Source organism: Phoenix dactylifera, chromosome 2 (assembly GCF_051530095.1).
Source record: "Phoenix dactylifera cultivar Ajwa chromosome 2, Ajwa_hap1_PhDact_Kaust_v1.1, whole genome shotgun sequence".
Taxonomy (NCBI): domain Eukaryota; kingdom Viridiplantae; phylum Streptophyta; class Magnoliopsida; order Arecales; family Arecaceae; genus Phoenix; species Phoenix dactylifera.
Genome location: NC_143191.1, coordinates 1,343,798 through 1,357,580, shown reverse-complemented (window position 1 = coordinate 1,357,580; position 13,783 = coordinate 1,343,798). Strand labels below are relative to the sequence as shown.

General features: G+C 37.8%; 1 protein-coding gene across 7 annotated transcripts; it reads left to right on the top strand.

The window, feature by feature from the left end:
- Nucleotides 1-113: 113 nt before the first annotated feature.
- LOC103706058 (uncharacterized) lies at nucleotides 114-13,314 on the top strand. Of its 7 annotated transcripts, none has more exons than XM_088714860.1 (16): nucleotides 114-457; nucleotides 1,007-1,690; nucleotides 1,793-2,105; nucleotides 3,123-3,269; nucleotides 3,367-3,455; nucleotides 3,547-3,639; nucleotides 7,780-7,906; nucleotides 8,316-8,380; nucleotides 8,457-8,628; nucleotides 10,307-10,501; nucleotides 10,614-10,661; nucleotides 10,817-10,963; nucleotides 11,550-11,632; nucleotides 12,187-12,302; nucleotides 12,427-12,512; nucleotides 12,681-13,314. In XM_088714860.1, the coding sequence occupies exons 2-15, from the start codon at nucleotides 1,092-1,094 to the stop codon at nucleotides 12,507-12,509; spliced, it is 2,277 nt and encodes a 758-aa protein (XP_088570986.1). In that variant the 5' UTR covers nucleotides 114-457; nucleotides 1,007-1,091; the 3' UTR covers nucleotides 12,510-12,512; nucleotides 12,681-13,314. The 7 variants fall into 7 exon arrangements, 4 of the variants coding, with proteins under 4 accessions (XP_088570986.1, XP_026660068.3, XP_008788247.3 ...); XM_008790025.5 differs by having other exon boundaries at nucleotides 160-457; nucleotides 1,010-1,690; XM_026804267.3 differs by having other exon boundaries at nucleotides 116-457; nucleotides 1,010-1,690; nucleotides 12,427-13,314.
- The last annotated feature ends 469 nt before the right edge of the window (nucleotides 13,315-13,783 follow it).

Genomic DNA, 13,783 nt, shown 5'->3' with positions numbered 1-13,783 from the left:
TGATCAACGTCAATCTCCCCATCATAGAAAGTGATGATGCCCTCCATCCCTCTAATCTGCTCCATACCCTCTCCAGTAGGGTAGAGCACTCTGCCACCCGTAACCTCCTCCCTGTGATGGGAACCCCAAGATACACCAGAGCCCCCCAAGCTTTCCTTCGCCTTCCCTTTTCCGAGCGTCCCCTCCCGCTCCCTCGCCTCCTCTTCCTCAAACTATAAATAGATGGTTTCTCTCATCCTTCCTCTCACGCCTCCTAAAACCCTACACCCTCCATCGCTACTTCCCTCCTCCCCCTCCCTTCTCCTCTTCGATCTCTCCCAGTCTAAATCTAAATTCTTCCGGAACTCGCGGAACTCGAATCCATTGCCGGGTTCGCGTTATTCGTCTCGTACGGTTTGATCGCCGGATTGAAACCCTAATCTGGAGGGAATCATTGGAAGGAAGCGAAGCTCCAGTGGTGAGGTTTTCTTGCGCGCCTCTTGTTTGATCGTAGATTTGCTTCGACTTGTTTGATAGTTGTCCTCGGCTTTGGTTTGGTCATGACATGGGGACGGTTTAGATGTTTGGAAACCCTGGAAGTTATCAATAGGTGCTCTGTTGGAATTCTGGTTTTGATATTTATTACATTCTCGACTGTGTGAACTAAATGGAAATTTTGTTTTTGTTTTTATTTTTTTTCCGTCTATTGTTCAATTCGTAAGATTAGCTAGTTTGAGGCAGTTGATGAGGGCCAAAGAGTTCTCTCTCTCTTTGTTTCCCATATTTTTCAATCTTTACGTGCTTTTCAATAACATGCATATTTAATTTTAAATTTCTAACTGCTCCTTGTAAAAATAACGTTCTGTAATTCATAGCATAAATGGCAGCTTAATTTTTCAAATTGATGATTAAATTTCGGGGTATGCGTCCGTGTATTGGGAAGGGTTGTCCTTTTTTTGTTGTACGTGAGAGCTGTTTGTTCTAATGCTTCTTGTTGGTTATTGTTTGTTATGGTTCTTGCGAGAAGTAGGTTGGTTCAGGGAGGTGCTTGGAGAGTTATGATCATAGTCTGAACATAGTCTTCCATTTAGGGAAGGAGGACGGTATCAAGTATGGCTTCAAGAGGGATTCTCAGGGCCAGAAGACACCTTTCTCAGCACTTGAATGTTCCTGGCCGTTCATGTTTGAGTTGTTCCAGTTTTGGGTCTGGTAGATTGGATTACAATGCAGATGCTGGGTTTCTGTGCCGGGTTCCTGAGCACAGTTCTGTGGATGGTGAGTGCAGAATTGAGCGTGAGGCAGTATTTCTAGCCAAACAGGATCTCATAGGTTTATCAGCAATTCTGTTTCATAAGCATGCTTCTTGTGGGATCTCTGTTGTTGGTTGTGGATATGGGAGAACAGGGATTGTTCTCCCTGGGGGATTGAGAGGGTTGCCACCATCAGTTTGCACTGCAAGTACTGCTACAGCCAGGGAACCAGATATAGGTAATGGAGATGAGGATAATGAAGATCAGGAACAAAAGCACAGGAAGGAGGCATCAGCAGAGGAATGTGACCAGGCAGTTGAAGGTCTTAGCACGGCAAAAGCTAAAGCGAAAGCTAAGAAGTTGCAGGAATCCCAGAGGACTGTGCAATCTATCATAAAGAAATTCTGGGCCAAACTTCTTGGGGTTGGTCCTGCTTTGAGAGCTGTTGCTTCTATGAGTAGGTTTAGCTCTATCCTTTCACCTATTGCTTTTCTGCATTTGAGTCCATTCTGAAGTTTTATAATGGTAATTTCTTGATTTTTTACCTTTTTTCATTTTTCAAGGGCGGACTGGGCCATAAAGTTCCGCCATTGGAAGGATGAATTTGTGTCTGTTCTGCAGCATTACTGGCTAGGTTTGAAACTACTTTGGGCGGATATAAGGATTTCCTCAAGATTACTTTTGAAGCTTGCTGGTGGAAAGAACCTCTCAAGAAGAGAGCGGCAGCAGCTAACTCGCACCACAGCTGATATCTTCAGGCTGGTCCCGTTTGCAGTTTTTATTATAGTTCCATTTATGGAGTTCTTGCTGCCAGTTTTCCTGAAATTATTTCCCAACATGTTGCCATCTACTTTTCAGGACAAGATGAAAGAACAGGTATGTTTTCAGCAGTTTCCACTGTGGTTGAGAAATTCACTTTGTTATTTTCATTTTTTCTTGAGAGAGAGAGAGAGAGAAAGATTGGATAGAGTTAACTTTGTTATCTACATGTTGAACTTTGATATGTAAAGGTTCTTGTTTCTGCCAAGCCCCAAAGGTCAATTTTTCAAATTTTTGATTTGTGGGATACTGAAACTTTACATAGTAAACATACTTGCAGCATTTATCATGATAAGTTAGACCAAGGATGGCGGAACCGGTACCGGGCACCGTACTAATTGCCCGACGGGAGAGAGAGAGAGAGAGAGAGAGAGGGGGGGGGAGAGAGGGAGAGGAAGGAAGAGAGAAGCTAGCCGGGGCCGGCCGGCGGAAGCCGGGGAGCCTCCGCACGGAGGAGGCGGAGGCCGGGGAGTCATGGAGGCAGGGCTCCTCTTTCGGTCCCCTATTTCGTTCGAAACAGGGGCTTGGAGGGGTCTCCTTTTAGTTTTGCTTTTTTAAAGTTGATTTCCGACTTCAACTTAAAAAGGTAAAAAATAAAAGGGCTCCCTGCGGGCCTCTGTTTCGAACGAAATAGGAGACCGGAGGTGGAGCCCGGCCTTCGCGTCTCTCCGGTCTCCGCCTTTTCCGCCGGCTGGCCCCGACTGACCTCTCTTCTTTCCTTTCCTTCTTGCTCCCTTCCCCCTCTCTCTTTCTCTCTCTTTTCCTCTTTTTTCTTCTCCTTCTCTCCTTCCGGCGACGGTGAGAGGCGTCTCGGTTTCAATAGCAGAACCGTTCCGGTCTGCCGCCGGTACGGCTCGGGACGTCCCGAACCGGGCGGTTCCGAACAGTTCCATAGACCTTGAGCTGGACTATCATCTCACTAGGTGTGTTCATAAAAGCTTTTGAACATATTCTAGTTAATCCTTTTCTTTATTTATGAAGTGTATGGCAACCTGTAATTTGATATGTTTTGTTGTTATCCTTCCCAAAGAGAACATTCAACCTCACGACTGTCTTGTGACAAATAACCTGTAGGAAGCTTTAAAAAGGCATCTCAAAGCAAGAATAGAGTATGCAAAGTTTTTACAGTATACAGTGAAAGAAATGGCAAAAGAAGTCAAAAACTCACGAAGTGGAGAAATTAAACAGACTGCAGAAGATCTTGATGAATTCTTGAACAAGGTAATATTTTTCTTGACTACATTACTCTTTTGCACTATTTCACTTCTTTTGTTTGCTTTTTTAATGTAATGAGTATTTGAACTAAATTCTTTGTTAGGTTAGGACTGGTGCACGGGTTTCCAATGATGAAATTTTAAATTTTGCAAAGTTGTTTAATGACGAGCTGACTCTGGACAATATCAGCAGGTCACTATTACAATGCTAACTATGTATAAGTATACATTCCATATGCTTATCTTGCGTTATTACATCACGGATTTTTTTAGTATGTATGCAGGCCAAGATTGGTTAATATGTGTAAGTATATGGGAATCTCGCCATATGGAACGGATAATTATTTGCGGTTTATGCTTCGAAGAAAATTACGCTGGTACGTTCTATGTTGTTACAGTTCAAAGAAATACATCATCCTAATAGTTATTATTAAATTTAATGGGTAATCAGTGGGAGATGATAGATATTAGTTGTATTACACAATGGCCTGGTGACACCTTTTTTTGTATTGTTGCTATATGCTATATGGGTTACCATAAAAATTGGGTACCACCTAACTTAGTAATGAAAATTGGGCAGGGCCAGCCCATGGCCCGCTTGACCAGCCTACATCATAAGAAGGTTAGGCCAATGTTTTTATGGTATTGGTTGAGCTCGAGTCGCAAACTTTTGGCTCGACTAAATTTAGGACGAGCTTGGGCTAATGATTTATGAGCTTGATAGCCCAACTCAGCTTAAGGCAATACTTCTACATCACGTACATTTATAGTTGGCATATATTTTACACGAATGTAGTAAAAAATATAATACTGAAAACTTAGGTAAAGATACTAGTCATTTAAGGAATATAGCCTTTGTGTACCAAAAAAAAGAATATAGCCCTGTTTGGGAGAGCTTTTAGAGAGCTAGAAAGTACTTTTTGAAGGGTGGAAAGTACTTTCAGGAGATATGGAGGTGTTTAGTAAACCATTAAGTGCTTTTTGGTTTCCAAAAAGCAGAAAAGTTCTACTTGGGAAAAGCTCCATTTTGGAGCTTTTTCCCAAAAGCTCTACTTGGCTGGGGAAGTTGTTTTTATTTTTAATGAAAATTTCGTAGTGACCAAAATACCCATGAACAAATCACAAAATCACATTGTATTATTATATTAATATAATACATTATTATATTATATTATATTATATCACATCATGTTTATTATATTACATTATTTTATAATAATATTATATCATATTATATTGCATTATAATAATATTCTAATATATAATGATATTTTAATATATTATAATATATAATATTACATTATTATACTAGACAATCTATGCAATGTCTTTTATTGTTATTTTGTCATACTAAAGCACTTTCTCAATTTGGTTACCAAACATATGTTAAAGTTCCATGGCACTTTAGAAGTATAGTTACTAAATAGTAAATAACTTTTTGTAAAGGCTCTACTAGTAATAGCTCTACTACTAACAACAATCCCAAATAAGGCCTAAGAATTGTACATAGATTATTGATACAAATTTGGAGTTATAAACATGACTACAAAGAGGTAATGAGAGTGGCATTTTTTGAATTTTGATTTGTTAGTAATTTGGATAGCCTGATTTCAACTGAAGCTCACTTGTTACTTATTAGGCTGAGCTTGAGCCCATGCAAGTTGGTTTAAGTATAGAATGGTCGAGCCTAGGCCAGGTGTCTATTAACCTAGGCTAAGCCCGAGACTACCTATAGCATAGCCCAACCTGCTAGATATGCCTTGCTAACCTCACTCAACCTTTTACTTAGGGCTCGTTTGGTTCGCGGGAAAAGAAGGGGGAAAAGTGTGGTCAACGGGAAAGTAATAAGATGCCTCTTGTTTAGTTGGAGTTTTCAAAGGAGAGAGATGAGAAAGTTGTATTCCCGTGGAAATATGATTCCCACATTTCATGGGAAAGTCTTTCCCATGAGAAACATGGAAAAGTTACTTTCCCATGAGGCGGGAATCACTCCATTTTTATTTTTTTCCAAAAAGACCCTTCAACATTAAAGAAGCATTAAAGAGGCATTAAAGGCCTAATTTTTATTAAGGGTATAATAGAAATTATACATAACTTTTCCAAAAAAGTGGATGGTCAACCAAACATAAGCACTTTGGAAATCTGTCACTTTTCCATGGTCAACCAAATATGCCAAAAGTACTTTCCTAGGCATCCTCTTCTTAGGAATTTACTTTCCAGAAATCATATTCGTAGGAGGGAAATGCTTCCTGCGAACCAAACGAGCCCTTAGGATCAGGCATAGACTGAAAAAGATAATTATACTTAAATTGATTAAGTACATAGATATATAAATCTCCAGCTTCATCAACAGTGCAATCTAAAGTTCTGTTGCCAGTGTTGCTTGTTTAGTTAATTGCCATTCTATTTGATAATGTATGTCATATTTTCCACTTTTCTCTACCATGTTGTCTTCTTATTTGAAATTTGTTATGGAAGATATATTGCATGATGTGAAATAATATGCAAAGATTGGGAGATTGATACTGAATGTTATTATTTGGAGGTCTTGAGGGGGTTTTAGGAAAACATTATGCTAGATACTTGGGGAGAAACTATAGGACTTAAGGCCCATTAGTCCATTATAAACACAATATTATAGAAAACAATGTTACTGAGGCCTCCAAGTTATTATATGTTGTGATGTTGGTTTGTGTTTCTTTAGAAGACACAAGATTACTTATGATTTTATTATGACATATGAGTGCGATCTTTTTTAACACAAGTTTGTCAAGCTCTGAATTGTTTATGATGGGTTTTTCTAAAATAAATATTACCTATGATTCATTGTGACGTATGAATGTGACCTCTTTTTTGCACAAGTTTGTTAAGCTCGGAATTGTTTATTGCAGTTTTCTTAAATAAATATTTTTAGATGACTGTGTGCCTAGTGACAATTATCTCTATTTACTGCTTGCACAGTAATAACTAAACATATTGCATATGTGATTCATTTATGTGAAGATATAAACCTACTTCTAAGGATGTTATGTTTAGGTATTTTTCCCACATTTAGTCAATGTTCACAATCTCAGTACTTGACCTTGTACTAGTACCATGCTGATGCAGTGTTGGTATGTTCGATTTGTGGGTCGATTCGGTGTACTAAGTCTTGGTTCAGTATCAGTTCGGTACAGTATAATCCAGTATGGGTGGTACGTACCGGTATGGCGAACCTTGCTAAATAATATGACGATGCTAGGTGGTAGAACTAGGATGATAAGTTTACAATGAGGAAATTAGGGGACACCTTGAAAAGAATAATTTCAACAGTTGAATTCCATATTGAGTTGATTTGGATTTGCCCAATGTAGACCTAAGGAGGTGGTAGCTGAAAAGAAGCATAGATGCATGGGTAGGACCCATATTGCATGAATGAAGGTGGTGCTGATTGTTTTGATCTTGTGATAGACTTGAATTTTGATAGAACTAAATGGCTGAAGAGATTTCAAATATCCGAATGAAAATAGCTGGGATTTGGAGTACTAGTGATGTAAGGTTTAGAAAAGAGAACTGGATTGGTAGTAGTGATAAATGGTTTGTTAGTAATATTGCATTATGAACAGGCCGTTTCTTTCATTTATCAGTTCCTTCACTTCCAAACAGTCATTTCCTCCCTGGCCCATTTCTCCCTCTCTTTATCTCTCTCTCTCTGCCCTTTTGAGGATGTCCCTGTTCGCCAGTTGGCTTGTGCTAGAACTGTTTGAATGTTTTCTTTGAAGAGCCATTTCATTGTAATAAGGCTTGGGTTTGTTTCTGGTTAAGAAGAGAGAGGTGTTAAGATTGGCTGCTTTTGAAGACTGTAACTACATGATTTACAATCTCGGAACCACCCTATCCCCACCTCCAAACCACCACCCGCACATACACAAGAGAGAGTGAGAGGAGACAATGAATGACAATTACTTTCCATTTAGGCAATGAAGAATTTACGAAGCTGGAAAGAATAAGCTATTGTATTCATGTGCCGTAAGGTGGGGGGTGGGGAACATTGGATGCAAAACCTATTTCCTCTTGAGAAGCAACTAACCAGAATTGGCGGATTCTGCAGTTTGAAGGACCTTTGAAGATAACACATACTTCAGATTTCAGAAGATTGAAATGAGTTAAACAGAAGGCTAGTCTAGGAAGCAACTGAAGCAACTGAGCTCTTTGAAAATTCAGAATTTCTGTGATGATTTAGGTATAAGATTATATAGGGAGGCCTGCACATTTACTGCCATATTAGGGTTTGGCATGGAAGAATTTGTCCAGGCTTCTTTAATGTTATTATATATATATATATATATATATATATCTGAATTTGATAATGATCCACATTTTTGCTTTTGTTCTTTTTCACTTCTTTTTAAAATTAATTTCAACTCTCTTTGTTTAGTATTCGCTCTTTTGATTTTTAAAGTTTATTAGCATTATAATGGTTTAGCCTGGAATGTTGCACTGCAGAAGCAATAATTTTTTTCTCATTGTTTGGACAGGATAAAAAATGATGATATGTTGATTCGGGCAGAGGGTGTAGAATCCCTTTCAGAATGTGAACTTAGGCAAGCATGTAGGGACCGAGGCCATCTGGGCTTGCTTTCCACAGATGAGATGCGCCAACAGGTTTACAATCATCTTTATAATGTTATTGAATTTTTTATTGCATGCACTATTAGAAATAAAGTGTAGATGCGGAAAATACTTAATTATTAATCATTTGTTCTTTATCTGGTCTGTTTACTTATCAATTTGCTCTTCTACATTGTTATCGCTTATATAACAGATTCTTATCAACTAACCATTTCCTTACTGCAATTATCTTCTTTATACTTAATAGCATTTCTAGAATCCATGGTACATATCTTAAAGTTTCTCAAATTTCAGCATTAATTCATGGAAATAATTTGCTAAACCTTTGCCTTGTCTAGTTTGACGCACTCACCTAAGAAATTACATTTTGCAGTTCTTTTTATTTTAGTCAAATTTCCTAGTGAAAAACTGCTAAGTTTACTCTTTCAATGTTTTTATCCAGCTTCGAGACTGGTTGGATTTGTCTCTCAACCGCTCAGTGCCATCTTCTCTCCTGATACTTTCTAGGTATTTTTTCATCAGATATTTTTTTTCTTTTTATATGCGTTGCTTCCTCTTGATTAACTTTGATGTGATTTCTTAGAGCTTTCACTGTTTCTGGAAAGATGAAGCCGGAGGAGGCTGTTGTAGCTACACTATCTTCTCTACCTGATGAGGTTGTGGATACTGTTGGTACTGGTTTGCCATCTGAAGATGCTGTTTCAGAGAGGAGGAGGAAATTGGATTACCTTGAAATGCAAGAAGAACTTATCAAGGTACAATATAATATTTATTTTCTTGGTGCATCTTTCTTTATCATTACCTAATTTGTTTAGTATCAGTAGTGGAAAAATAATGTATTCAAACAAATTATTCAATGGATTAGTTTTCATACGTAGGCTGTTTGGCTTATGATTTCTGCCTCAGAGATAAACCATGACATGCCCTTTTTTTTTTGGGGGGGGGGGGGGGGGGGGGGAGGTGGTCCTCTTCTAGACCCTTATCAAGGTAAAGGTAATCTTAGAATGCTGTTCCTAGTTGCATAAGCTTGAAATGCAAAACCAAGGAATTAAAAATTAAGAATTTATTAGAGATTGACATCAGGTTAACTAATGGTCCGGATGATTTGCTAAATCCTTTTCCAGCACTATTAATGTGCTTAATCCTTTGCCAAGCCTTCTTGTAATATGCTCCATTTTTTTGGCCCTAGCGTTGGTTAGTATCGATTGGTCTAATTAATTATGTTAAATTGTTTTCTACGGGTTCTACTGGACTCCTGGGCTAATTGGAATTTGTCCTTTATCATTAGCATGCCAATGTTGTATGACTGCAATAATGAAAACATGTTTCTATGCAAAGAATGATAAAGTTTCCTGCGGAATTAATTTTGAGTGAGTCTGTATAATCTTGCACTATACTATTTTCTGCAGCTGCTAAATGATTTCCATCATGTAGAAGTGGACAACATCAATCAAAACATTGGAAGACTAGACGATCATACATGTTAGCAAAGAATTGAATGATTCTAATGCAAATCATTATTAGTTTCAAAGTTTTAAAGTCTAAACATCAATGGTATGCGAAATCATGAGAAGAACCACCCAACCAGCCTGCCCTGTAAAGGGGTTCCTTTCTTCATGTCCTAAAGCCTTGAAGCATTGCCACGTATCTATTAGCCATCTTTATATGTGTACAGCTGTACTTGTCATACTCTATTTAGCTCTTGTATCTTACTTTGTACTATGACGAGCTGTTCTCATGCTCAGTGACTAGTGCTGCAGATAGTTTTTAAATGCAGTAATTCTGCTTCTGAGTTCAAGTTTCCATTTCCTTTATTATTGGTATGTTCAACCATTAGCATGTGGTTTCCTACATTTGATTGGTTTCTGGCAAAACTGTTTCGTAACTGCAGCATTTTCCTGTATGAGTGAATCCATCCAGCTCCAGATTATTAGGACAGATTGATATTAATCGTTTTGGTTATCTGTATGCATAGTGCTATATCATTTCCTTCCGAAGATGCCCAACAAAAAAAAAGAGGAAATTGAATATCAAAGTCCTCATGTTATGAATTTAAGTTCACTCTGGCGCATATAGTAGATGATGTAATGTCATTGGCATCATAGCATGTATATCTCTTTCATGTATCAAACTCAAAAACTGTTTGCATGTGACTTGATATTGTTCCATTCTTTGCATTTAATCTCTCATCAGTTATTTAAAAGCAAAGATATATATTATGAGTGCCTTCTACAGCAGAATTATTTCTATCCTTTTTGAACTAGTTGCTGATATGTTAAACGTTATATTTTTTTCTTCTTAATGAGCACATAAGTATGAATATGTTGGCTTCTGTCATGATCCTCTTTTAAAGATCTTATTTTACTCAACTTTGCAATCCTTTGCATCTCAGTGTGCATTCTGCAAATCTCTGTCTTTTTGGTGCTTATGTAGGAGGAAGAAAGGGAACAAGAGAAAGAGAAGAAAGCTAGGATGGAATCTAGGAGGAATGATGAGGATGTGGCTTTGATGGAGTTAACAATTCCTACTGCTAGGGAAGCAGAGGAGCTGGCAAGGATGAAGGCACTAGGAAAAAGAGAAGATTTCTGTAAAATCAGCCGTGCGTTAGCTGTTCTAGCTTCAGCATCAGTAAGGACTGACATGAATATCCTTTCTATCAACTTTTAGCTGTCCCTAGCATTTACAATGATTTTACGACTGCTTCCAAAACTTATATATTGGCTTTCTGTTAACCTTGCAGTCTGTCAGCAGGGAGCGTCAAGAGTTCTTGAGTCTTGTTAACAAAGAGGTATGTTTCATCTTTTAGGTATGAATATTGCTACTTTTTGAATCTGGACTTGTATGGTTCACTTTATGTTCTTAAGGTAGACCTAATGCACTTATGACTGGAAGCCTTCTCTTATCTTTGGGAATAAAACTTGTATTCTGCATTTCCTACTGCAGATAGAACTGTACAACACCATGCTAGAGAAGGAGGGTCCTGAACGAGAAGAAGAAGCTAAGAAAGCATATAGAGCCGCCAGGGAGAAGACTGACCATGATGCTGAAGCAGCTGCAGAAGATAAGATCTCATCAGCACTTATAAACAGGGTAAGATTCTTAATCACTTGCACAGCTTATCTCTTCTTCACTCTTCTCATAGTTGGAAACATCTTTTAACTAAATGGTATTGACATTTTCTCCCCATGCATTTTTTCCCTATCACAACTTCGCCATATACTGAGTATGTACAAATGTGTACCATGTTGATCGTGCACCATGGTAACCTTGCACCAATCATCTTTATTGTTAATGTGTGTGCATGAATTTCTTTTTCTTCCTTTCTTTTTCTCTATAGAATTGAATGCAGTGTAATACCAATTACTAATCCATTGTTTTCATTATGTTTTCTTATTTCCTAGAACCTGGTTTGAATCTGTATAATTGCCACTAACAAATTAGTAACTGCTTTTTTGGACTTCTTAAGGTGCATGCAACAGTATCAGTTATAAAGTTTCTTGGGAGAATTCATTTGTACTATTTTATTTTATAGAGGCATTTAAGAAACTAATTGCATAGTTGCATGATATGTTCTTAGGATATTAAGGTTCTAGTATTTCCTTATCTGGATATTTCTTCCTTCGATGCTTCTTTTGGGGGATAGGGGATTATATGATGCCATTTGGCTGCACTCCAGGTTGATGCCATGCTCCAAGAACTTGAAAAGGAGATTGATGATGTAGATGCTATAATTGGTAACCGCTGGCAGTTACTTGACCGGTAATTATTCTTTACTTTTTGTTTTTTTGCATACACTGTGGGTTTTAAGACGGAAAAATAGGCTTCTCCCCTCCAATTTTTTTAAGTGGATCTGAGTGGCATGTAATATGTACAACAACGCAACTCCAGTCCTTATTGTCATTGCTATCCCATCATTCACGCCTATGTGGCCATTTGCTTTGTCCTAGTGGGCTTCTATACATCCTTTATCTCTCTTTCTTCCTGCTATGAGGTTGTTACTCCACTTAGTAGGGCTAATTACTAAAAGTACATTCAAATTTAAAACAACCGTATTTGTTGTTTTTTGTGTTATATCATTAATATTTTATGCAGAGTAGCTTTTTTCCCTTGGATACTTTATGCTACTTCAGACCATATATGGCTATAGAACAAGGAAGACACTTTCTAATTTTGCCCCTTCAGTTTTCCTTCATAATTTGTTGGTTGAATTGATTTCCTTTTAGCTTCCCAGGTTTGGAATGTAACTGATGATTTCTTTTTTCCCTAATTCGAAATTTCTCACTCTATGTAGTACTTTGTTGCTTATATTATAGTGATCATGATGGGAAAGTGACACCAGAGGAAGTTGCAGCTGCAGCCATGTACTTAAAAGACACCTTGGACAAGGCGGGCGTCCAGGAACTCATCAATAACCTTTCTAGGGATAGAGGTCGGTTGCTGAAATACTTGCAAAATTTTTCACAGTTTCATTTAAATTGTTTTCGCTTGTCTAACTTCTGAATTTATCTTAGTACATTGATCATATTTTCTGCTTCAAATTTTTGTTTTGACAGAAGGTAAAATTCTTGTCGAAGACATAATCAAGCTGGGCGGTCAAACAGATGATGCCAATGGAGATGAGACAGAACGCCAGTAGTGGGTAATACAATTGCAGTTTCTTTTATAATTTTCAGATAACCATTTTTTTTATTCCGGGTGAAAATTTTGGTGGCCTGGTCAAAATAACGTATGTATTATATGGTTATGTAGGATAGTTGTGCTCACGGATGTTGTCTGTATCAATTTATTTGTTTGCATTTTTGGTCAGGTCCAGTTTACTGACCTAAATGTGAAAGAAACAGGGGGTGGGTCCCTAGCAGTGAGTCTGACAGCAATGCATTGTAATAAAATCAATCCTGGGCCGTGGAATTACACCAAGCAAGCAGGCCACTAAACAGGGGAAAGACACCTCCTCGAACAGCATGTGAGGTTGGAGAACTGCTCAAATAATGTGAGGTCGCTGCTTATTCGGTAATCAAGCCAAAAGTTTTGCCCATCACTCATTACAAAAAACAAAAAGGATGAGCGAGGCCACAAGGAAAACCTTCAGCTTACTATAACGTAATAATTATAGCTATGGACTTGGCTATAAATGAGCATCCCTTAAGCATCCATATCGAAAGTAGTTTGTCTCTTTTCCTTATTCATCTTTCGATCTTGAGATTTGAGCATCAGTCCACCTTGTGGTTTAGAACTCCATTCCAATTGATTAGTGCAACGTTGTAGTGGGATGGTTTATCTCTTATGCTCTACATTGAAAATTTCCCGTCATCTTTTTGCTTTGTAACTCTTTCCACCGTGGATTCCAATTGAACAGGAGACTGGTTTTGTGTATTAAACCGGTGTGCAGGCATTTACTTCTGAATATATCCTAACTATGGACTGATGTCCCTTTGATTGTCTTCTTTTAATGCAGTGAACAGGACTCCATTTGAGTTATCCCTCAGTTACTCTGAAAATTACATAAATAAAGAAAGCATATAAACATGATGTAATATGAGCTTGCACCGTGTCTACAACATTGTGCAGGTAATGTATAGCTGATAAACGAGATGTTGCTCGATCTCCATTCTAAAGTGTACATGAGGGTTATGTAGTATATATGAGCTGCAAAAGATGCACTCACTAAAACTTTTATATATATATATATATATATATAAGTGCATTTTTAGTTACCAACTTACCTTGATGGTCCGAACCATCATACTTTCTCGGCATTCTTTACTGGAATAAAATAATCTTTTCCTATACGAATCTTTTTCTTTTTTGGTAACCCGAATATAAACAACCAGGAATATGACCAAAAAAAGAAGAAGAGAGAGACATGACAAGATAACAACTAGTCTTGCATCAGCTTCCAGCAGCAAGGCC